The sequence below is a fragment of the Diabrotica virgifera genome, chromosome 3, assembly GCF_917563875.1.
Source record: "Diabrotica virgifera virgifera chromosome 3, PGI_DIABVI_V3a".
NCBI classification, from domain to species: Eukaryota; Metazoa; Arthropoda; class Insecta; order Coleoptera; family Chrysomelidae; genus Diabrotica; species Diabrotica virgifera.
The window spans coordinates 11,746,934-11,770,810 of record NC_065445.1 but is presented as its reverse complement, the minus strand read 5'-3'; the positions used below and the strand labels follow the sequence as shown (position 1 = coordinate 11,770,810).

The window sequence follows — 23,877 nt, the reverse complement described above, 5'->3', positions numbered from 1 at the left end:
AACGTACCCGTTGCACCACCGAGTCTCAGATCAATCTTTAGCTTGCCACAATGGATTGCCACGTGGATTGCATCTTAAACTTCGTCTCAGTTAAGATGCGCTTAGATAAAAATCGAAAATTATGGATCTATAAGCTGAGCTTAGCTATTTAAGCTAGAGCTTAAGGTTTGTTGGTGCAACCAGGCATTAACGCCCTAGACAGAGTTTTCTAGAAGTTTTATGAGATTAAATTATCTGCCTTCTTCCATATACTCAGTACCCAGATAAAAATAGAAATGACAATTAACGTATTTTCAATTAAAAATTGTGATCTATTCCCAATAAATAAAGTAGATATTCTATTTATTATCAATATAATGCAGAAATCGAAATGACAAAGGAAAATTATGCGAATCGACGATGAGGAACATTTTGATTAAAAAAAATTATCTCTTATTTTGTATGTTAATCTTTAAAGATAAAACCAAATACTGCAATTAATTTATATCATTTTAATTAAGAGTTTTGATGTATTTGCTGTGATAATTATCATTACCATCACTTTTTTTCACTCTTTAAAAAGGATTATTTGATACATGATATCATTGCTAATTTGAGATATGATTATCTGCGGAATTAATTAGAAGAATACAATAAAATTTCGTATTTCACAATAAAATTTCTCATATTTTTATATGTGACAAGTTTTTGTCTTTTTGAAAGAATGTGTCACTTAATACAATATTTTCCCACAGTTTAAAAAGGCTATAAAGTTGTAGGCTCAATGTTTAAGGCTATGGGTACATAATTCGCAAATATTTTACGTGTATCCCTACTTTTTCTGTCTTTACACGGCAAATTACGTGTAGTAAAATTCACACTGGTATGGATATGTAAACATTACTACAATGTCATTCTACTTGAAAATGTCATCATTAATTTAAAGAGATGGGTTTTGAATGTTATTGGATAACTGTTATTTTTATAATTGCAAATTATTAATTCAGTTAATAAATGTGATAATTTTTTCACTAACTATGTATTCAGTGATTGTAATAATTTATTTGTACAACAAAGACTAATACTCAATCGAGAAAAGAGGAAAAGTGTTAAAGAGATTTTTTAATAATATATTGTTATGGAACGCTTACAATTTTGAACATCTTTAACAACAAAATACTTGGATCACAGAATATATTATCCTGATGTATTCTCTGCTTGGATCTTCCACAAATAATACACAATAAATAACTTTTTATTAAGTTCACGTCTTAAATCAATTATTTATCAAATACACTATATATCAATAATATTTAATCAATAACTCAACATATTCCCGATACAATGTCAAATATTTAAAATTGTCACTGATTGTCAGTGTCTGACTGACAATATATGCTGACAATATTATATTCGGCTGAGTGCGTTGTAAGACAAAGATAGATTTGGAAAATATTACCACGGCATTGTGTTTATTTTTTTCGAATCCTGAAAAAAAACCAATAAATATTTTTGAAAAATTTAAACGCAGAATGAAAGACTAAATTATTACCGAGGGCCGAAAGTCCCTTAGAATAAGTAAAAAGTTTATTTTGAATGATATATTTGAAATTAAAAATCACACTAAATTTTCTCTTAGTTTTTCACCCCTGTAACTTATTAAAATAATTATTATAGAAGTTCTCAGGGACTTTCGGCCCTCGCTAATAACGTGATCTTTCATTCTGCGTTTACATTTTTTAAAAATACTTATTAGTTTTCTCAGGATTCGAAAAAAATAAATCCCCATTTGAATAGCATTGCAGCCGAAAATACGTACCGATCCTCTTAACAATAATAATTATAAAACAGTTATCTTTGGAAATGCCTAATTGTGTTCAAAATGTCCTTCGTTATTAATCCGTTAGCATCCTAGACATGTTTCTGTAAAAATTAATATAGATTCATCGATAATTCTTTGCCTTGGTTCTGCAAACCTTGACGTGCTGGTTTATTTTTATAAATTCTACTTCTCGTAAAAATAATTTTTAGGATTCAAATCAGGCGAACGAGGAGGCCATTCAATACTATCTATCTACCAACCCATCGTATGGGAAATGTCTGATCTAAGATCTAAATAACGCCGAATATTTACATCAAAATGAGCTGGAACTCCATCTGGCTGAATGATCTATCTCATTAAAATTGGCTCCCAAATTGTTTTTCAGGGCAGGTACAATTTCATTTCTAAGTAGCGTTTCATAATTATAGTTTGCTAAATTTTCTTCTATAAAAAAAGGCTAAATTAACTAAGTCTATACTATACTATAATTTTTGCTCTACCTGTTCGAATGCCATCTTTTACAAGTCCAGTTTCCTCAAAGCGGTTTCCAATTTTTTGTATCGTCGCCTTATAGGAGAATGGTTTGCGAACGTATAGTTAAAAACGTTGGCTACCTACTATAAGATCTTTTTCTATCGTCGTAGCCCCTCATCTCTAAAACAGTAATTCGCTCTTTTTCATTTAAAACCGTTTATATTGTAGAGATTTTAAAAACACATTAAACAACTGTCAGCTGTAGTTATTAATACAATTTATGTTATAAAACTTTTTTAAAAACTTTTCAATAATAATAATATAACGTCATACCAAGTCCAATGTTTAAAAAAAGCTTGAACGTACAAGTGCGTGATAAATAAAAATCTTGGCTATTTAAATATACAAACATTTCAAAGAAAAAATCTTTGTGTAATCTTAAAACTCAAACAATATATTATAAGATAATACAGAATTTTGTTAACCATTATTATAACTAAGAAGTTGTATTAAATCGTGATATCATTCTATAAAATAATTTTTTTACTGATAAGACGATAACTTTGCTCAAGTACTTATCTAAAATCGGTGATTATCCTGGAGAGTCTTAATATAAAATTCGTGTTTCTACAAATCGAACAAAAGAATCACAAATCAAAAGATTAATCCAAAAATTAAAATTAAAATAAATTAAACAGAAGAAATCTTTGTCAAACAGTACATCTCTATTCAATCCTGCCCCCCTCCCATCGATCCATCTTGTTGGGGATCTTCCTGATCTTCGGTCTTCCACCTTTCCTTGTACAATAAGTCTTTCCACGTTTTATGTGTTTGCTCTCATAGCATGTTCAAAGTATTTTAATTGTTGGAGATGGACTTTACTGGAGAGTCGTTGGCTAACTTTTAGCTCTCTTAAAATTGAATTTTTTGTCCTACGGTCGGTTCAAGGAATTCGTAGCATTTTTCTCCAACAGAACATTTCAGTGGCGTCTATATTTCTTCTTTCTGATTGTCTCAGGGTCCAAGATTCACATCCGTAAGTCAGTATTGGGAATATTAAGCAGTTGATCAACCTCATCCTTAACGCTCTTGAAATTTGACAGTCCTTCCATATTGTGGTTATTTTGGGTGTGGTAACTGTTTCTAGATCACATCTACGTTTTATTTCTTCCTTCTATATTGGTGTACATAGTGAAAGGGAAAAAGCTAGTTTAAGAAACCTCAACAAAGAAATAAAACGAAGATGCAAGACTGATACGCAACAGTACTATCACAATATGTAAATAAATTGAGAGTTTTTAAAGAGACTTTAAAGCCAGAACTTGGTCCGTTAAAGATCAAACAGGAAACCTGAGAACTAGCAAAAAATATATAGCAGAAACATGGAGATTTTATTAGCGCGATCTTTATAAAGATGATCAAAGCCAGGAACTTATTCACCAAATCCCTTAAGAAATGAAAGAAGAACCTAATATATTCGAGAAGGAAATAAAACTGGCGATCAGTAAACTCGAGTATAACAAAGCATCAGGTCCAGATGTGATAACAGCAAAAATGTGCAAAGCCACAGAAGAAACATATAACATAAATCATAACAGCATAGTATATTCAGATTTAGCCATACGGCTTTCGCTCCCTCCAAGTCTAAGGGGAAAATTCACTCATCCCAGATACCTACGGTACCAAAGAATTGAGTTCTGATTAGACTCCTTCCGTGTTATCGAACCCTTGGTGAATTGGTATGCTGAAGTATCTGCCAAAAATTTTCGTACACATCTGGTCGTCGAGAGCAGTACAGCTTTCTGCATGGACTTTAAAGATGTTCATTTATACCCAGCTTTTTTACCTTTTCGAGGAGGTTCTTTGGAATGGCTCAAGTATTAGACATCATAAGCGGTTATTAAAGTAATAATGATATTCCGGTGGTGTGGTTGAAGGAATTAATAAAAAATAAGTGTAACAACGAACAGTAATATATTTATTTCATTTTGGGTAAACAAGTGGTGTTTTGCTTATATCTCGAAAGAGGGTTGGTTGTTAGCGCGAGCGAGGGTGTGTCTGCACCGTTCGCATACGGTGACTTTCGGACCACCAACTATTATGTCATTTGGTTTTGCGGTTTAGCGATAATGGCAAGAAATGGCGATAAATTACTGCATCTGCCTTTTAAAAGATGAGAACTTTTTGAATTTTAAAAAATTGACATAAAGAGTGTGGCGATCTGACATCGTAATCCATTAGTGTTTCCTTGAAAAAAACATTAATTTTATACAATCTGTTTAGGGATACATTTTGGTTTCTCGAAATCAACGGCCCTTGTTGGCATATGGTTTGTATATTACATGTGAGTTTTAAATGACTAATGTTTCGTTTTGAAAGAAGTTATTAAAAATTAAGAAAATAAAATTAGCAAAAATAGTAATTAAAGCGTATTGCTATAATGTAATTCAAAAATGAATAACCATTTTCAATTTCGTTGCAACACGAAACTACAGCCGCATATATGTTTACTCTGATTGGAGTACGAAGGGAACCATTCTAGTTGGAACTTTACCGCGCTGAGCAGATGGGACGTGAATTATAAATTGTAAAATTCCCTCACCTTCCTTAGTCTCAACATCCGTTATGGCAAGTTGTAGAAGCCTCAGAGGTGTTACCAGAGAAGGTTTCCATTGTTTTCAATCTGGTAGGATATAGAGTAACATTTTTGGATGTTGTTTTATGTACTATTAGATTGAAAACTTAGTTTTTTGCTAGCAGTTGCCGCTAGGGCATCCCTGTCATTTCGTTCGTTACAATCCGTGACTGCATGCGGGGTTTGTCCTAGTTGGGTCAGAGAGAGCAGCATATGTGCCTCCTGATGAGAGACTAATAAGTTTCGAAACCGGTAGAGGTACTTCTGCACTCTATGATTGAACTGGAATAATGATGCGGCTGTAGTTTCGTGTTGCAACGAAATTGAAAATGGTTATTCATTTTTGATTAACATGTTTACTCTGATTGGAGTACGAATTGAACCATTCTCGTTGGAACTTTACCGCGCTGAGCAGATAGAACGTGAATTATAAATTGTAAAATTCCCTCATCTTCCTTAGTCTCAGCATCCGTTATGGCTTGCAAATTGTAGAAGCCTTGGAGGTGTTACCAGAGAAGGTTCCCATTGTTTTCAATCTGGTAGGATATAGAGTAACATTTTTGGATGTTGTTTTATGTGCTATTAGATTGAAAACTTAGTTTTTTTAATAATGTAATATTTAATTAATCCTACTACATTACAAGTAAAAATTTCACTTACCTACGTCATTAAATTATTTATAAAATTTAATCGATTTTAATACATATTACATTTGAAACCGATAAGATTTTCGTTATCAGCGTATATTTTTGAAAAAGGGAAATTTATAATAAAACTCTTCAAAATAATTATTTTTAATTATTAATAACTGTGAATCACTTAAAGTCAAAAAGAAGAAGAATATGTTCTATATGCTTGTAGAAATATGTACATCTTTTAACCTACAGGTTTAATTCCTTGGGCTAAGGTTTCGTTTTTCCCAAAATCTTCTATTTGCTTATTTTTTATAGGTACCCGAGGTGAAAGGTTCAGCATGCTTGCCCACTGACCGTCGCAAAGATTTTCAAACGTCATATCTTCCAGTAGAGATCCTCCTAAATCTCCAGGACCTCGACAAGCAGGCTGGGTATCCCATAGCTTATCTTTGTTACTATTTATCCATCTGAAATAATATAAAATATGTAAATTAAAAATGAATAAACACTTTCAATTTTGTTGCAACCCGAAATCGCAGTCATATTGTATTTCCAGTTCAATCAGAGAGTACAGCAAGTAACTCTACCGGTTTCGGGGCTTATTAGCCCCTCAGGAGATACATAGGCTCTTCTCTCTGAATGAACCAGGATAATACACCGAGAGCAGTCACGGATTGCGACGAACGAAATGGCAGGGATGTCCTAGCGACATCTGCTAGAAAAAAGTTTAAGTTTTTAATCTAATATGTTTATATATCAAAAATGTGTTTTTACATAAAAAAAAATTAAAAAATATGAAAAAATATTTTTAAGAAACGCTTTTCTTTGGTTACGAGTGACTAACATTAAACATATTATAAAAAAGTCAACTAAAAAGCAAAAAATAAAAAAAAATGAAAAAATTTACCATATACGTCAAAGAAAAGCGTGGCGCGCCTTCATCGAATAAGCGGTTTTCGCACCACGCTTTGCTTTAACGAATGTGTTATTCATTTTTTAATTTTTTTTTATTTTTTGCTTTTTAGTTGACTTTTTTATAATATGTTAAATTTTAGTCACTCGTAACTAAAGAAAAGCGTATCTGAGAATTATAGGAAGATGAGGGAATTTCACAATTTATAAGTCACATCCCATCTGCTCAGGCGGTAAATTTCCAGCGAGAAGGATGCCCTTAGCACTCCAAATAGAGTAAAAATATAAATTAAAAATGAATAAACATTTTCAATTTCATTGCAACCCGAAACCGCAGTCGTATTGTATTTCTAGTTCAATCAGAGGGTACAGCAAGTAAATATACTGGTTTTGGGGCTTTTTAGCCCCTCATCAGGAGATACACCGAGAGCAGTCACGGAGACAGAAATACAATATGACTTCGGTTTAGGGTTGCAACGAAATTGAAAATGTTTACTCATTTTTATGGACGTTAAATCATAGACGTTAAATCTAGAGACAATGAGACGACTTAACGCCTTTGAAATGTGGACCTCTAGAAGAATTGAGGGTTTCCCGGGTAGATAGAGTTACGAATAATGAAGTACTGAGAAAAATAGGTAGAGAGAAGAAAGTTGAACTTACAATTAAAGAAAAAAAGCTACAGTATCGGGGACGTGATGCGGGGCGAGAAGTATGGCATCCTGCTAGTCATAATGCAAAGAAATATAGATGGCAGAAGAAGCATCGGAAGAAGACTAATTTCACTGCTGAAGAACCTGAGAGAATGGTTTGGATGCAGCTCAAAACAACTATTAAGAGCTGCTGCCTCAAAAATTAAAATAGCTATGATGATTGCCAACCTCCGTTGCAGAGATGGCACCTGAAGAAATAGATTCATTTTTAATTTATATATTTAATCTATTTGGAGTACTAAGAGAACTATTCTCGCTGGAAATTTACCGCCTGAGCAGATGGAATGTGAATTATAAATTGTAAAATTCCCTCATCTTCCTATAGTTCTCAGAATCCGCATGGCTTGCATTTTTAGAAGCCTCGGGTGGTCTAACCAGAGAAGGTTTTCTATTGATTTTAATCTGGTAGGATATAAAATGGTATTTTAAATACCATTTTATGTGCTATTAGATTAAAAACTTAAACTTTTTCCTAAAATATGTAAAATTTTACTGGTCAGCGTAAATCTAAACAGAGATGAGCGATGAGATCAGAGATCATGAGGTTTTGGAGTAAACATAAATGATAATAATTTAGTTATTGACTTGCTTACTTACTTAGATAAATACAAGATGTTACAGTCACAATGCCATGGATTCTTTGCTAATTTTATAGAAACTAATTGAGTGAGAAAATCAAGACTTTTTGATGGTAGAAAATGAAACTTATTGCTGTCCAAATGCCTAAAATATTTTAACATATATTTAGAATTAATGTACTGTGACATATTTTCAAAATGCCAACAAAAGATATTTATAATTTCTTATAATTTTTTAACAAAAACCTCCCTAAGCTAACCCAAAGGACGTCATTGGACGTCCATGATTTAACGCCATAAAAAAGACGTAGCATTACAGCAATCGTACTTTTATGCCAAGAGAGAGGTTGTAGAATAGTTCTTGAAGAAAGCCCCCATCCTGTTGAAGGTGGATCTGGCTTTTCCGATGCGCCCTCTTATCTCTTGGTTGTTGGTCCATTCTTCATTTATTATGGTGCCGAGCAGTGTTGCCAATCGGCGGATAATTATCCGATTTGCGTACCTTTTTGAGAGTTGTCGTATCTTCTTCGTATCTTTAAATAAATCGGATATTTGCGGATATTTTTCAGTGTATCTACGATCGACTAAAACTTTTTCATCCATATATTCCCAACACCAACAACACATTAATTTTGTTTGGTTCCACCCAAATTTTTATAAATAGCCTATACTGGATGAATGTTAGTGACCTCCGATACTTTTCATCTTTTGACAAAAGGGACATGTGCCGATTCTTTTGTTTAGAATTTAAATGCACAAGTGCATCCACTTAAGGCATACTAATCCAATTCAAATTTCAAAAACCGTCTGCCGTCCGATGTTATTTATGAGTTTTTAGTTTTTAGTCTTTAAACTTATGAAAGCTAATTCACGCACGATTTTGTTTTATTTTCATTTTATGTAGTGCAGTGCTTAAGTAAACGTCTCGTCTCTTGAAATAAGTTTTAGTTTGTGAAAATACTTTTTTATAATGGATAAATGGTTAAAAGAAAACGTTAAGGTGGGTAAGGTACTATGCAGAAAAGAACTTTCCGGCACAGAAACGTCACTTTTCTGCACACTACTGTCAGTTATTCTGTGAGAAAATATTAAGTTTTTTAACATAAAATTGTGCAGAAAAATGCATTTGGAATAGTGGTTGTAGAAAAATCTACTTATTTGAAACTAGTAATATCTAGATATCTACTAATGAACTCAAAAATCCTTCAAATTTTTTGCATATAAAAATTATTTAGTCGGGCATTAACGTTGAACGCACAACGGGCATTATGGATAATAACTTTGATACCTTAATAACTACAAGACTGTCAAATACATTTCTATTATTATTAATGCTTAAACGTATTCATTTTTTTCGAATCCTGAGAAAACTAATAAATATTTTTTAAAAATAGAATAAACAAAATGTTTCTTTTGAATGAGATATTTGAAATTAAAAATCACACTCAATATTCTCTTTTCCTTTTACCCCTGTAACATATTAGAATAAAAATTATACAAGTCTTCAGGGACTTTCGGCCCTCGGTAGTAATGTAATCTTTCATTGTGCGTTTAAATTTTTAAATAATATTATTAGCTTCCTCAGGACTCGAAAAAAATGATCCATTTTAAAAGCATTGCCCAGAAATTTTGCGCCTATGCAATTAGTGTAGCTGTAGTTTATTTTGTATTGATTTATTTATTATTTATTTTTCCAGTACCTAGTTTTAGGTAGTTATTACGTTTTAATAAAATAATATTTAAAAGTGTTTTTTTACTTAAATAATTATAATAAATTAATATAACGATCCAAATAATGAAATATTTAGATTTATTTATTTATTTGAATTTAACACTTACGATAATACAAAATACGAATAATATAATAATAGTAAGTAAATAGTATTTACATACATGAATTAGGTAATAATCAGCTAGGATATGAGATTTTCATCTATAAACGAAAATTTTTAAACTGTGAAATAGAGAATCCAGTAGATTAAAGGGCCGGTTGTTCGAACGCTAATCAGAAATGGAATCAACTGATCATTATCAAATATTTAATTACTGTCAATGTCAACTTTGATTGGGTTGCTGAAAATATAATTGATTAAAATTATGAGATTAATTGATTAATTAATCAATTATGTTAATAATTGTTACGTTAATTGATAATTAATAATTAATTAATCAATCAATTATGTTAATTATCATAATGATAATTGATAACAATCAACTGATTGGCGTACGAACAACGGATTTTGTTATTTGATGGTTGTTAAGGGGACTAAAAGAATAACATTGGCAACATTGATTTTAATAACAGAAACATTTTTAACCTAGCGTACCTTTTCGTGACAAATCGGATATTTTTCGAGCGATCATCGGATAATCTAGAGAAATGCGATTGGCAACACTGGTGCCGAGGTACAGTTGAGTCCGCGAGTCTTTACCCGTGCGTCATCATTTAAAGCATACGAAATAAGTCGGAAATTTACTAAACGCAATGGCAAGTGGATATTATTCCGATCACGGGTTACAGTATAAAATTTGACGTTATCAAATAAGTAGAATATCAAATTTAAGTTTTGCTTTAAAATTTTGGTGCATAATTACAGCTACACTTGAAGTAGCTTAATAAATTATTTTATTATGATTGATTAATAAATAAATAAACAATTTATAAAAAAATTCGATAACATATTTTCTTTTTGTTATTTTATTCACTTTGGCGGAACCTTAAACACAAGCATTCGAATGTGTCAACAATGAGGTTAGCTTTGTACGTTGTCAAAATTTATCGTAAAATAACATAAACTTATTACAAAATTTCTAACTCCAATATAAAACTAGTTGTGAAAACAACTGTTTGTATACTATAAAAAACTTCAAAATGCAAAAATTTGACAAAATAACAGCAAAAATTCAACAAACTGACAGCCACAAAAGTAAACAAATCAAAACGTCAGAAATTGTACTTAAAATATGTGAAGACATCCCCAATCGTCTTTCTTTGTACCTATCTCTTTTCAATGCACTGAGTCTAAATCGTTCATAAAAATAACATGTGTCTTTACTTAATAACAGGCGGCAGCGGGTTTGTCATTAATTTCGTGCGTGGAAGAGAATGATGCTAAATAAAAAGTATGTGTTTTATCTCGCCAGGTATTAATGACGCACGGGTAAAGACTCGCGGACTCAACTGTAGTTATAGTACGTCACTCTTTCTACAGGTGTTTAGTTGACGTAGAGTTGACATTCTATTATCTTATTATTGCTAATGATCTTAAGCTTGATCTTATTTATATTGAGTCCATATTGTTGACTAATACGTGATTGTATTCATGAATACTTGCAGTGCCGGCGCTAGGGTATAAGGCGCCCGCCTGCAAAACTAGCTAAGGCGCCCTTCGGTTTAATTAGGTACCTATATTTAGATATTTTATCTTCTGGCAAATGGTACAAAATGTAATTAAGATGTGAATATCTTAAAAAATTATTTTCCTTATTTAAATTTCTACAAAATTATCCATAGGATTTTGAAAATGAGTGTTCGCCGTTACTGGAGCCGTGAATAAATTAATTCTATTGCATTCCAAAACTTGAAAAGTTAATGGATTTGAGATTATAAATTTTAAAATTTTTAATGGATTTACTGGTATTGTCGTATTTGCACTTTTACTAAAAATATCTGTATATCAATATTTCCTCCAAAAATTCTATGGAGTTAACACCTTTGTTGTCACCGTGTGTCAAACTTACTTGTAAATTGTCATTGTTTTCTTAAATCTTTGTTATTTATCTCACAGATTGTATAAACACCTTAAGCTACGTATTAAAGTGTTTTTTTTATAAGTCAAAAAGTTCGTTTAATAACCATAAAAAAGTATCTATAAGGGTATAATAACAAAAAACTAGGGTATAAAAACCCTCTTTTCGGCCGTTTTAGGTTGTTCATCTTGTTGTTCATAAACAAATTGACGTTTCTTTTTTAACTGTCGAACTTCTAATATAGATTTGAATTCTGTTTCTCCATATACCAACATTTTCACTTAATTGTTTTGCAGCCTCCAAAATGTAGTTATAATTTTTATCGTGTCGATATTCAGAAACATAATTTAAATTCTCGATAGATTTCATAAGTAACGAAATATTTATATTTTCCTCTTGAATAGCTTTACTATTGGATTAATTCTATTGAGTAAATGTTACCAAATTATTAAACTGCAAATAAATTTAAAATCTTTAACTTTAAGACATACACTACTTTCCCAACGCGTATTTATCTGACGATTACTTTAGAGACAAATATGATACAAGTAACTTGTAATAAAATATTCCAACGTTTTGGGGACGATGAAAAAAGTTATGTAGGTATATATTTCTTGAACTGTTTGCAGCGTCATTTATTGTTAAATGTGTGCGCAGTACATGGAACAAACAAAGTCAGAGGATTTTGAGTTAAAATTAAATGTTGTATCCCATTTTTCCTCCTCATATTCGCTCCAATCTCATATCTTTGACCACGCATATCGTCAATGGAAATCTTCCATTTCTCCAATATTTCTCATATTTTTTCGTATCAACCGCGGCCATTGAATCATCAATTTTATTAAATCCTAAGAAATTTTCGTTGATCTTCACAATGCCATCAGTGTAAGAAACAAAGCGTATTATATCATTATTGTGATTATTATTCTGTTTTACTGACATCTCATGTAGAATGCAACAAACTTAAGTTTGGGAATATGATTCATAACTCGACGATGCGCAGTGGTTCTTGTTTACTAGCGGAAACGGCCAGTTAGGTAATTATTCACTTTAATTGAATATACGTATTAATAAAAATTATTTTAAATATCCTTCCGCCTTCCGCCACTTGTATCCTTCCACCTGCGCGAAACACTACGTCACACTCCCAAACTTATGTTTGTTATGTAAAAATAACAAACACAGATTAGCGAATTATGACTGGAATTTAAACCATATTTAAAAAATTCATTTTTCTATGATTTTGTGTAACACCGGCAGAAAAAGACGCTCATTTTGGCGCCCCCAAACAGGGGCGCCCGCCTGCATTGCATCCCTTGCAGGCCCGTTATCGCCGGCCCTGAAGACTTGTAAGTCATCTAGGTTGTCTGCATAATATGCAGTAAGATATTATCTTACGTGGTTTAGCCGGTACCCGTTTAATAGCAAAGTTCACTTTATACCTTTCTCAGTTACTTTCAGTAACTTTTTCAGTTTCGTGCAAAGTTTCGCTGAATATTCTTTCAGATTATAGATTTAAGATTCTTTTTCTTCAAATGCCATCTCCGCGACTTTAGAGCTATTCGGACTTTAAAGACGGCTGCTCTGAAAAATCCATTTGATGTACATCCGTACCATTCTCTCAGGTTACACAGCCATGATATTCTACGTCTCCATATGCTTCTTTTTCCTTGAATCTTTCATTGCATAACGAGTTGAAGCAAGTTGTATCTCTCTCCATGTGTAATATGTCCGAGATATTCCGATTTTCTTATTTCTATAAGTCCTAGGTAAGATATTTTTCCAAGATTTAAGATTAGAGGAGACAAAATACAGACATGTCTCACTTGAGACCTTCCATTATATACAATTATCTTTGCTGATGGTGTTCACTACTTTGAGTCACAATCAATGAAGACAGGGAAGATAAGAAAGGTACAAAAATGGTTTTACTTACAGTTTTTGTAGACTTGGAGTATAAGCAAACAGCCTTCCATCGATATCTTTTAAGATATTGTTATTAATCAACATCGATGTTAGGCTAACTAAACCGTTAAACGTCCTCTCCTTGAGTTCTTCCAAATTGTTGGAAAAGAGAAATAATTTTTCCATGTTTCTATTTTCCACAAAAGCATTTTCAGGTAAGTCGTTGATGTAGTTCTGGCCTACGTGAAGTTCTAATATGTTTGTTAGTCTTTTGAAATCATTTTCGCCTATCTAGAAAGGAAATGGGATAGTTAATTCCAATCGTTTGATTAAAAGGTTCCAATCAAATATTCGATGGGCTGTCATAATCAGATCGGATAATGATACCCTATTTTCTGGAGAAGAAAAAAGCTATTTCCAAACTCGCTAATATACGCAGGATAATAAAAAGCATATGGAGAGATGCAGCACGTTTGAGGAGAAGATAAAACCTCGTACGATGAAAGAGGTCAAAAAGCAATACGAGCACAATGGAATAACAAGGCTCCAAGTATTGGCAACGTCGGGCTTCTATGAACTATGTAAATTAAGTAGGTAACACCTAGCAGGACAAATACATGCGCTCATGAACAAGATTTGGAATGATGAAAATATTCCTAGATATGCTAGAAATAGTTAAATGCTAGAAATAGTAAATAATTAAAATTCATTATTGTACGAAAATTTTAAATATTATTGATTAGATAATAATGTAAACGTTAATTACTAGACCATTATTAGATTTCAAAATAGTGCAAAAATTCATAGGAATGTATCTATGTACATATAGGGTTGGGATAAAGTATGAAAGCAACCAAATCTCGTTGAAACAAAAAGAACGCCATTCATAAAACTTGGCATGCAAATACAATTTTTTTGTTAGTACAAAAGTAGGTACATACTCTACTTCCAGTTTCACTGAAAATATTCTTAACTTATTTAATTTAAATGGAGCTCCCTCTATATTTTTGCGGTTTTTGAAAGAACTTCAGTATTAATAGTAGTAAATAATTTTTTTAGGATTTTTTAAATTATTTAGAATTTTTTAGATTTTTTTAAATTATTATTCTCATTGGTATTGATGGTAGTAAATCAATTTACCTTTTCTTTACATGTAAAGTATTTTTTTCTCGTTTTAACAAATTTTTTCTACCAAATTTGGTACGTATGAGTTAGTAATAATAAGTTCTTTTAAAATCTGCAAAAATATACGCGGTGTATAACTTTAAAAATGGTTAATTTCATAGATTCTTAGATGCTATGCATGATGAAGAGAGGAGAACAGGTAAACTCACATAAAATTATTAACTTACTTGACTTATTTTGTTATTAGTTAGTTGTAGAATTCGCAGATTCTGCAACTTATCAAAAATATGAGGCGGCAAATAAGATATTTGGTTTTTTCGCAAATTCAGTTCCTGTAGATTTACAAGAGTATCGAAAATGCCTAAAAAGAGAAAATATCTAACAAAATATAATACCCTTTTATACTTAAAGAATAAATAATATTTTACACAATACTGGATTTCCTTCGCTTTTCTACTAGTAGCAAAACTAAAGATGAAATATTCATATCCAATATTAACAAAAAAAAAACAGTATACAAAAGAATTGGGACAGATGCTGAGAATTATATGCTGAGAATTGAGATAGAGATATTAAAAAGGAATGGAACAATAATAAAAACAACATAATAAATAGAAAGTGTAGAGAAACTGAGCAACTAATAGGACAAGAAAACAAAAAAACTAAAGCATGATTTGATGAGGAATCTCACACAAAAGAGTCAATTTAAAAACCAATGAGTGGTCAGTGGGAGGCAGGAACCAGTGGAACAACATTAAAGAAAAAAACGAGAAGCTACACTCTTTAAAAGAGAGACAGGGACATGAATATCTTAACAAATGCAACAGTCAAAAATAAATAATAACAAGAAAATGTTCGAATATATAAAGCACGATATAGTACTAAAAAATGAGCATAAAAGTAAACAGAAAGATTAGCAAAATAATTGGCAGATCTATACACAAACAATCAAAAGACAGATGCAAAAGGCGAAGCAATAATAGATAATAGAGATGCAGAGGAAACCGCTACTTATCTAGAATTTATAAATGTAGTAAAGTAGCTAAAATAAACAAAACTCCAGGATCCTACCAAGACCAAAGCAATCAGCAACCTACTCTCAAAATCCTGTAAATACATTCAATTCGACAGAAATTCCCCAAAAGGAAATTTGTAGAACACTCGCTATTCCTTTATGGTCCTTCGAGTCGAATTACTTTATGGAGCTCCATTGCTGGGCTCCTTTAGTGTTTATTTTGGGGCTAGCGACCGACGTCATACCTAAAGTTATTAGACTTAAAACTATTACTACAATAACTGATGTTTATTTACCTGTAGGCAATAAAGTTATATTATTTTCTGCTAAAAACAACCTCCTCAAAACTTTTAAATCTGTAAAAGCAAACTTCGGCACTGTTTCCAGTAAATTATTGCTTAAATCCAAGTCTTCCAAAACCTCCAAATTGTTAAAAACTGTTTCGGGAATATTTCTTAACCTATTCCGGGACAAATGAAGCAACATCAAATTGGGACATCCTCTGAAGATATTCGTCGGAAGATACTTTAAAAAATTATCAGAAACATCAAATGTTTGAAGGTTTCTTTGGAAAGCCAGGAGGTCTGGAGAGAGTTCTTCGAGTTTATTTTTGTGTAAACGTCTGAAAAATCATTTTCTCGAAAATTGATATTATACATACAGTGCTAGTCAAAAGTCCCCTCCCCCCTCGTATCCTTTGAACGGATAGACTTATAATAGTAAAATTTGGAAGGAGGAAATAAACGAACGTAAGCTTCTCAAATTGTCATAATGGTCGGGGAGCAAAGTATGCTAGCAGTCACTCGAGCGTTATGGGGACTTATTGGGTTGTGATTATTAGGCCCTAAAACCAAAAAAAAAGTTAAGTAAAATGTTCCATTTTAGTGGGGACTTTCCACTTTTTAATTAAATTTTCCATTTCCAATAATCGTTTCTTCCGATTATAGCGCCACCTATTCATAATTGGAAAAAATGTCTCAAAGAAAAGTTGCTGCTTTTACGTAAAGAATCCAAATCTGCAATAAAAATTTGGGGGTCCCATTTAAGATTTTAAAGTAACCCCCCACCCCACATCCGTGTGTTTGGTACCATTCGATAGATTTTTCAAAAACATTTTGAAAGTGTATTTTGCAGTTTTTTGATCTGATGTTTTTTTTTGCAAAATATCGCTGGGTTTGTATTTAAAATTTTAAATTTACCCCCTTCCCTCTCCGTGGGGGGTCATGTTTAGTACTATTCGATAGATTTTTGAATACTATTGAAGACGTATTTTTTAGTCTTTCGATCTGACGTTCATTTCGCGAAATATTCGTTTTGTGTGAAACTTTTTGACTCACCAATTTCCTTACGCCCCACTCAAATCGTCAGATTTTTGAAATCATATACACTCTTTTGCATGTATTTAACTTACCTTATCCTAATCTGAAAATTCGAGTATTTTTAAGGATATATTTTTTTTCGGACCCCCCTTAACGAACTCCTTTGTGTTAAGAGCCAATATATTGTTATGCTCTACTTTTTCTATTTATTTAGATTAATTAGCAAATTCTTAATTTAATTGATTATTCAATTATTTTATTTCTTGCCTATGTAAAAACACAACTAAATTCCAATTAAATTTTCCAATCAATTTTATTCTCAGGGCTAATCCTGTATTTGATGCAATACCTGTGATCTGTGGCTTCTAGTATTTCTGGTTGCTTACTTCTTCCAGGGTAGAAACAGGGAAATTGAAAACACTCAAAATCATATAAATGTAATCTATTGTTTTTATCAAATAAGCCGTGTACATAAGATTTAAAAAATACTAAAATTTAACTTTGTTGCAACAATCTCTAACTTAATAAATTAAACTCTAACTCTGATATCTCCTTGTTTTGACGAAATATTTATTTGATTAATTTCTTATTTACTCATACTAAATTGAATGAATTTTACTTTTCTTCTTTTGAATTTATTTCTCAAATTTGAAATGACTGCGTTAAAAAAATTGTTCAATAAACAAATAAACAAATATGGTTTTGATATAAATAAATTTTCTCAATTCCGACAAATGATTTGACTAACCTTTTATTCTTTATTCCCTCGTTTTCTGGATTTCGCCGTCCTTGATTCTCCCAACACGTACTCTCTGGATGTTGCGAAAAAGTCCCTCTCGTTCAAACTGCTTCCAAGAAAAAAACACAGGACTTGCTCGAATATCTTGTACACAAACGGATAATAATCAGCTACTCGTTCTAGACAAAACAAAGGAATCTCCCTCGGACCAGGAAAATTAACTCTTCAACCGGTCGACGATCTGGTTTCAACTTGATTCTGCTCGCAAAGACCGATCACACCACTCTACACTGATTCTACACTTTATAAAAAATTGGACTGCTCTCTTCCGATGTCAATTACACAGTGTCTTTATTTTTCTCTCAAATCCATACTCTCACATTCATTATCCCTTCTCCTGATATTTTCCATCCAATAGACAACAACCTCTCTCAAACCATTTATTTCTTAAGAAACCAAATATTCTTCCAAACAACTTTTACAATTTGTCAAATTTCAAAGAATATCATAATTAGTTCTTTACTACTTTCTACTTTTACAACTAAAAACTAATACAGTTTGTTTACCACATTAAAATACCTTCCCGGAAGGATCTTAAAACCGTCTTTGTTTTCGACCACGGTGTCCACTATCTAATCACCGCATTGTTTGTTCATGTCCTATGCATTTCGTCGAATCACTTATTTGTTGTTTCACTTTTTCCCGAAACACTTGCTTAATAGCAAAATTAAATTCTAAACAATTTTGGTGATATACAGGGTAATGAAAAACTATGATTTCATGGTCGTTGATATAAATTTAATTTTTTCTGAATTTCTTTACAAAAAAAAACAATTCTACGACAATATGGTAGAGGTACATCTGCAGGGTACTAGGTTTTTTTCCATATGATAATCTGACGCGCTCGAGTAACTGCAAAAATCCCCGCTTGGGCTCCCCTACCATAACAAGTGATGTAAAAATAGTAGATAACGTTACAGAGCCACTTTGGCCGATAATTTTAAATGGACCTTATGGCAATGATATCTCGTTTGAACGATACTGAAAATACCTGTTCAATCATACTAATTTGGTTGGATTTTAGTTGATTTTGATGAATAAATTAAATAAATATAAAATTGTAGTTTCGCATTTAATTAATAAATGTTCAAATGTCCGCCTATGTTTATTTGTCAAAAAAATTGACGTTGACATAAAAGCAATTTTTATTAAGTAAATGCGAAACTACAATTTTATATTTATTTAATTTATTAAACCCAATTAAAATTATCAATCAAAGTGGCCCTGTAACGTCATCTGTCACTATTACGTCACCTGTCATGACTAGTTAAGAAGCTTACGTCCGTTTATTTCCTCCCTCCAAATTTCACTATTACAATATAAGTATGTAGGTATAACCATTCAAAAGATACGAGAGATGAGAATACTTTTGACTAGCACTGTATATATTTTAATAATAGCAAAAGTTGTATTAAAAACGTTGAGTTTGTTATTAGTATTAGTTTTGTAAAGAAAGAAAAGAAAGAAAAATGCAACAGCTACATCAAATTAACAGAAAAATTATGTGCAAAACCGTCAAATTCCATCTGATTGGTTTACTCAAAAAAGAGAAAGTTTATTCAAAGTTAGAAGTTTTTTATTTTTATACTTACAAATATTTTAAACTGTCCAATACAGCAAAAATGTTCCCTGGTAGGTGGTCAATTTTATTATCAAAGAGATCCAATTCTCTAAGGTATGTCATACCTCTGAACACATTTTTGTTTAAGGTTGTTAATAAATTTATTCCTAAATCCCTAAAATGAAATGCAAGTGCATCATTAATCGATATACAGAGGTGGACATAAGTCTGCAGGTCCGACATTGTTCCAAAAATCTTGTCGGTGCGGGATCAAAAAGGAATGAGAATGAGCAGACATGTTACCCGATGTAAACGTTGAATGAGTTTGAACTTAAATTGAAAAAAAAAAAATTTCCAAACCAGACATATACTTTAGGAGAGCTATCACTCCCACACATAGTTGTATTTTACTTTATATTTTAAACATTCTGCTTGTATCTCAGCCTAGAAACAAAGTAAATGTTGGTTGTGGTCATTTTACTGCGTCAAATTATTAAAGTAGTATTTTTATTTTATAAACTAATTTTAAAAATTTAAGGTGTAATAAATAAACAGAAAAGACCAAAGGAGAAGCGTTTCGCAGCAAGAACACGAATAGTTTACAGTGTCTTTGTATGATCGGGCATGATAACGGAGATGGGTGAAAGTTCGGTGTTTGTTAAGTGGCTTCTGCAATTTGCTACATATTATTTTAATAAATAGTTTTTTGGATTGGTGCATATTTGCCACTCTAGATGCAATCAAGAATACCATGTATACAGATCTGTCATACTTACATTGTTATAACATCTTGGGGCAAAACTTGTTCATCGGGTATAGCAGATAAATTGCTTTGCCAACAACTGACTCCCTTGAGCTCTGGTGTGCATTTACATGGGCCTTTTCCACATTCTATCCATCTCTCATTTACGTTAGAAATCTCCCAAACTACAACAATTTTAACTCATTGTTACTCTGATAAAAAAATTAAAAATCGTCATAACACGCGAAAAAGATGGAAAAGTCAATTTACTCAACAAGGGGAGTCCGTTGAATATATGTAAACATTTCATTTATTTAATTCTTAAACAAAACATATATTTCTACATACTAACCTTTTCTATATACTATATCATATTAGTAGGAAATATTTCATAATTTTTATTAAAATACTGGATTATAATGAAATATTGTGTGTTGATTAATATATTCACCAAAATAATAAATTTTACTAATTCACATTTTGCTGTCTTCATTTTCATTGTAATAGCGTCTTGTGGGAGGTTGCTAATTTTTGTCGTAAATTTCAAACATTTGAAATGATGTATAAGTTTTTTGAAGTTATACTTCTTTACCGGCGATAGAGGGTGATTTTTTTATATGTTAAAACCTATCAGCCCGGCGCATGCGCATTATAACTTTGTTCTGATTGGATGTTCAAATGACATGTCAAAAATTATCCGATATGGCAGCTGTGGTTTGGAGGTAAAGGTAAAGGTAAACAAATGTATAATATATTAGTTTTATTGTTGTGAGGACAGAAACAAAAAAGTTTATAATATTGTAGTGACTTTTAAATAGTTTTTAAAAGCAACAGGTACGTAATAATTGTTAATGTATCATGGGTATAAACCTACCTATTTGATCTGCCAAAATACATAGTATGTAATACTTTTATTTATATAATTTGATTACCATCAAAATTTATATCAATATTCACCTAATATATTGTTTTTTTTACTCTATGTTTTGATGTATTTTTTCAATCCTAAATCATTTCAATTCAAAATTAAAATAATTCGATCAATTTTCAAAATATCAAAATATCACAAGTTTAATCCGTTTAGTTAGTCGATCTTCGTAAATAATGACACATAGTGTCCGTGGCTAAGCGGAGAAGGCGAATGAATTCGAATACCAACCGCTCTTATCAGCGCTGGTTCGAGTCCCAATAGAAACTTTCTTTTTTGTTTTTTTTTAATACATTTTATGATTGTAAGTATTTTATTATACCGGGTGGTGAATTGGAAAACGGGCCATAGGAAACTCAATGTAAAATTCTAAACTGTTGAATTCCTGCTTCCCTAATTATTTTACATCAAAAGATATTAGAAATTATTTGTAGAGGATTGAAATCTGTATTGAACACAACTGTTAAAATTTTTCTACGAATTAAACATATTCCAAAATTTTGTAAAAATGTAATACATTTTTCAGTTTTTCAGCCCAATATTAGGCCACACACAGTGCAATAATGTGTCACAATGAAGCTATTATTTTCACATTTTTTAACTGTCAGTATTTTTATTTTATCATTTATTGTTTAAAAACAATTTGGTTGATAATATACCCTCAGTTGCAGAGAAAGTATTAATAATAAAGATTTTTTATTCAGTCAATGGTGTGAGCACTGTCAGTTAAATAGTAACGTGTGGCCTAACTTTTACACACATACCTGCTGTGGCAAATGTATTATATTTTTCAAAATTATGGAATGCATTTAAATCGTAGAACAATTTTAACTTTTGATTTTAATACAGATTTCAATTCTCTACAAATATTCTCTCATGACTTTGATGTAAAATAATTAGGGAAGCAGGAATTCAACAGTTTAGAATTTTACATTGAGTTTCCTATGGCCCGTTTTACGATTCACCACCCGGTATAATTGTATTTTCAGAAAATACGTATTTAGTTAAAAAAATTTTCGACAATTAATGTTCAGACATCATTTGTGGCTTGTTTAATGTGTTTGTGTGTGTTTTATTCTTTTATTATTTTAATTTTTGGCACTGTTCTAATAAAAATGTTTGAGAAGTAGTAAGTATAAATTAGTTTAATATTTAAACAAAATATAAATAAAAAGTATATTAATTTCGTTTAAATCATATAATAGAAGTATAACTTCTTACGTGCGTACAAAGTACACACACATTCTTTTTTACAATTTGAAACAAAAATTTAAAAGAAATTTAGTTTGTGTTTTGCTTTTATTCTGACTTATTTTGACATATTTTGATGAGATACACAGACATGCAAAATTAATATAGTGTACTTACAGGACTGTTTTAAATAGAAAATTACGACAAAAATAAAAATATTTCTTACCTGGTTGTTCCAAAGACCTCACTCTCCTCTCCAGTTTCACCAAATACTCATCCTTCCCGTCCTTTTCCAGACTATCAGAAAACTCCTTCAGATTCATCTCGCTCTTGCTCAGAGCCTCACAGGCGTTTATTTCACAGAACTCATCTTCACCACGTACGTGCGAAAAGGCAAAAACAAAAATTAAAAAGAGTTTCATTTTTATTTCGTTTGTACCAGAACTGATCCAAACGTCAAGTGAGTATTTGTAATGAGCCCGAACAAATTGTTTTTATTAAATAATCTTTCTATTTGCGATAGCTTAAAATTCTCTTCCTAATGTCGTATATCAACTAGTTAGTATGTTGGTCAGTTTCTTCATTTAATAATATTTCGGATATAATAATATATACGTATGTGAGAAATTTCAAAACTTCCATCATTTGTATCTTTATATTCATAATATTCATAAATGATATGAACAATCGAATATACAGAGTGGCAGAGGCGGCTTTACCTATTGTGCAGGGTGTGCGGTGCACACGGGCGCCGGGATGTTAGGGGCGCCGAGCACCAAAGAGCGGATACTTTACTTTGTTTCAACATAAAATATGAATTTTTTTTAAATAGGAGGCGGAAGATGAATCAGTAACTGACGCGAAAATACATTTTAAAGTAAACTTTTACTATTACCTATTATATACCGCAACTACTAAATTTGACGAAAGCTTCAAACTTTTAAAACAAAATAATGACACTTTCAAAAATTAAAACACTGGAAGGATAAAACACTGCAGTAAGCGGAGCCCCGCATACTGCAGACTTTTTATCGGCAGATAGTTTAGTCGGGATGGGCTGTTAGTGCGCATACCGAGCCAACTAAACAGTCGGGTTGGTGAAGAGGGCGCACGCTATCAAGAGCCGACCGACTATTCTCGAACGATTTAGTACTTAAGTTCTTATTTGACTGTTGAAGTTAGTAGTCGCACAATGAAAAAATTTTCCAGAAATGTTATTATCGCTGTCATATAATGGAGGAGGAAATCCAAGAAGAGATTCTGAGAGTATTGGGTGCATCCAATTTACAGTGAAAGAAATAAGACGACGCAACGGTTAAAAGTAACAGACGTGATCCAGAAGATTGTCATGTTAAAATGGAACTGGCAGGACACATAGGAAAAATGGAAAACAACCGTTGGACGAAGCAAATTCTTAAATAGCGACCAACGACTAGCAAAATAAGTAGAGGCAGACCTCAAACAAGATGAACTGATGACATCAAGTGAATGGCTGGTCACGAATGGATGCAAAAAACAACAAACTAAAATGAATGGATACACCTAAGGAAAGCTTTCTTCTGGCGATGGATGGAATAGCTGTTGATGATGCTGATGATGAATTCTCAGTGACAGATTATTTAGCGGAAAATTCTACACAATATATTCTAAATTACTTGATTACCCAAAAAAGTTTTTCGCCTTTTATCGGATGGTCTTAGTCACCTTCAATGAACTAGTCATGCTAATTGGGCCATGCACGTTTCTACAATTAACGATTGTGAATTAGACTTTAGACGATGCCATTTTCTCGCA

At 31.8% G+C, this 23,877-nt stretch overlaps 1 protein-coding gene and 1 long non-coding RNA gene across 2 annotated transcripts; both read right to left on the bottom strand.

Annotated features, from left to right (window-relative positions):
- Positions 1-1,218: 1,218 nt before the first annotated feature.
- Positions 1,219-2,549, bottom strand: LOC126881781 (uncharacterized). The gene is made up of 2 exons (XR_007696986.1): positions 2,302-2,549; positions 1,219-2,245 (listed from the first exon to the last, which is right to left on the bottom strand). It is a non-coding gene; the product is annotated as an uncharacterized LOC126881781 (long non-coding RNA).
- A 3,139-nt stretch (positions 2,550-5,688) lies between these two features.
- LOC114349371 (leucine-rich repeat-containing protein 15-like) lies at positions 5,689-22,594 on the bottom strand. Its single transcript, XM_050646330.1, has 8 exons — positions 22,310-22,594; positions 19,999-20,149; positions 19,254-19,397; positions 15,840-16,165; positions 14,756-14,889; positions 13,435-13,694; positions 7,768-7,893; positions 5,689-6,012 (listed from the first exon to the last, which is right to left on the bottom strand). Exons 1-8 carry the CDS (start codon positions 22,503-22,505, stop codon positions 5,787-5,789), a joined length of 1,563 nt encoding a protein of 520 aa, XP_050502287.1. The 5' UTR covers positions 22,506-22,594; the 3' UTR covers positions 5,689-5,786.
- Positions 22,595-23,877: the final 1,283 nt, after the last annotated feature.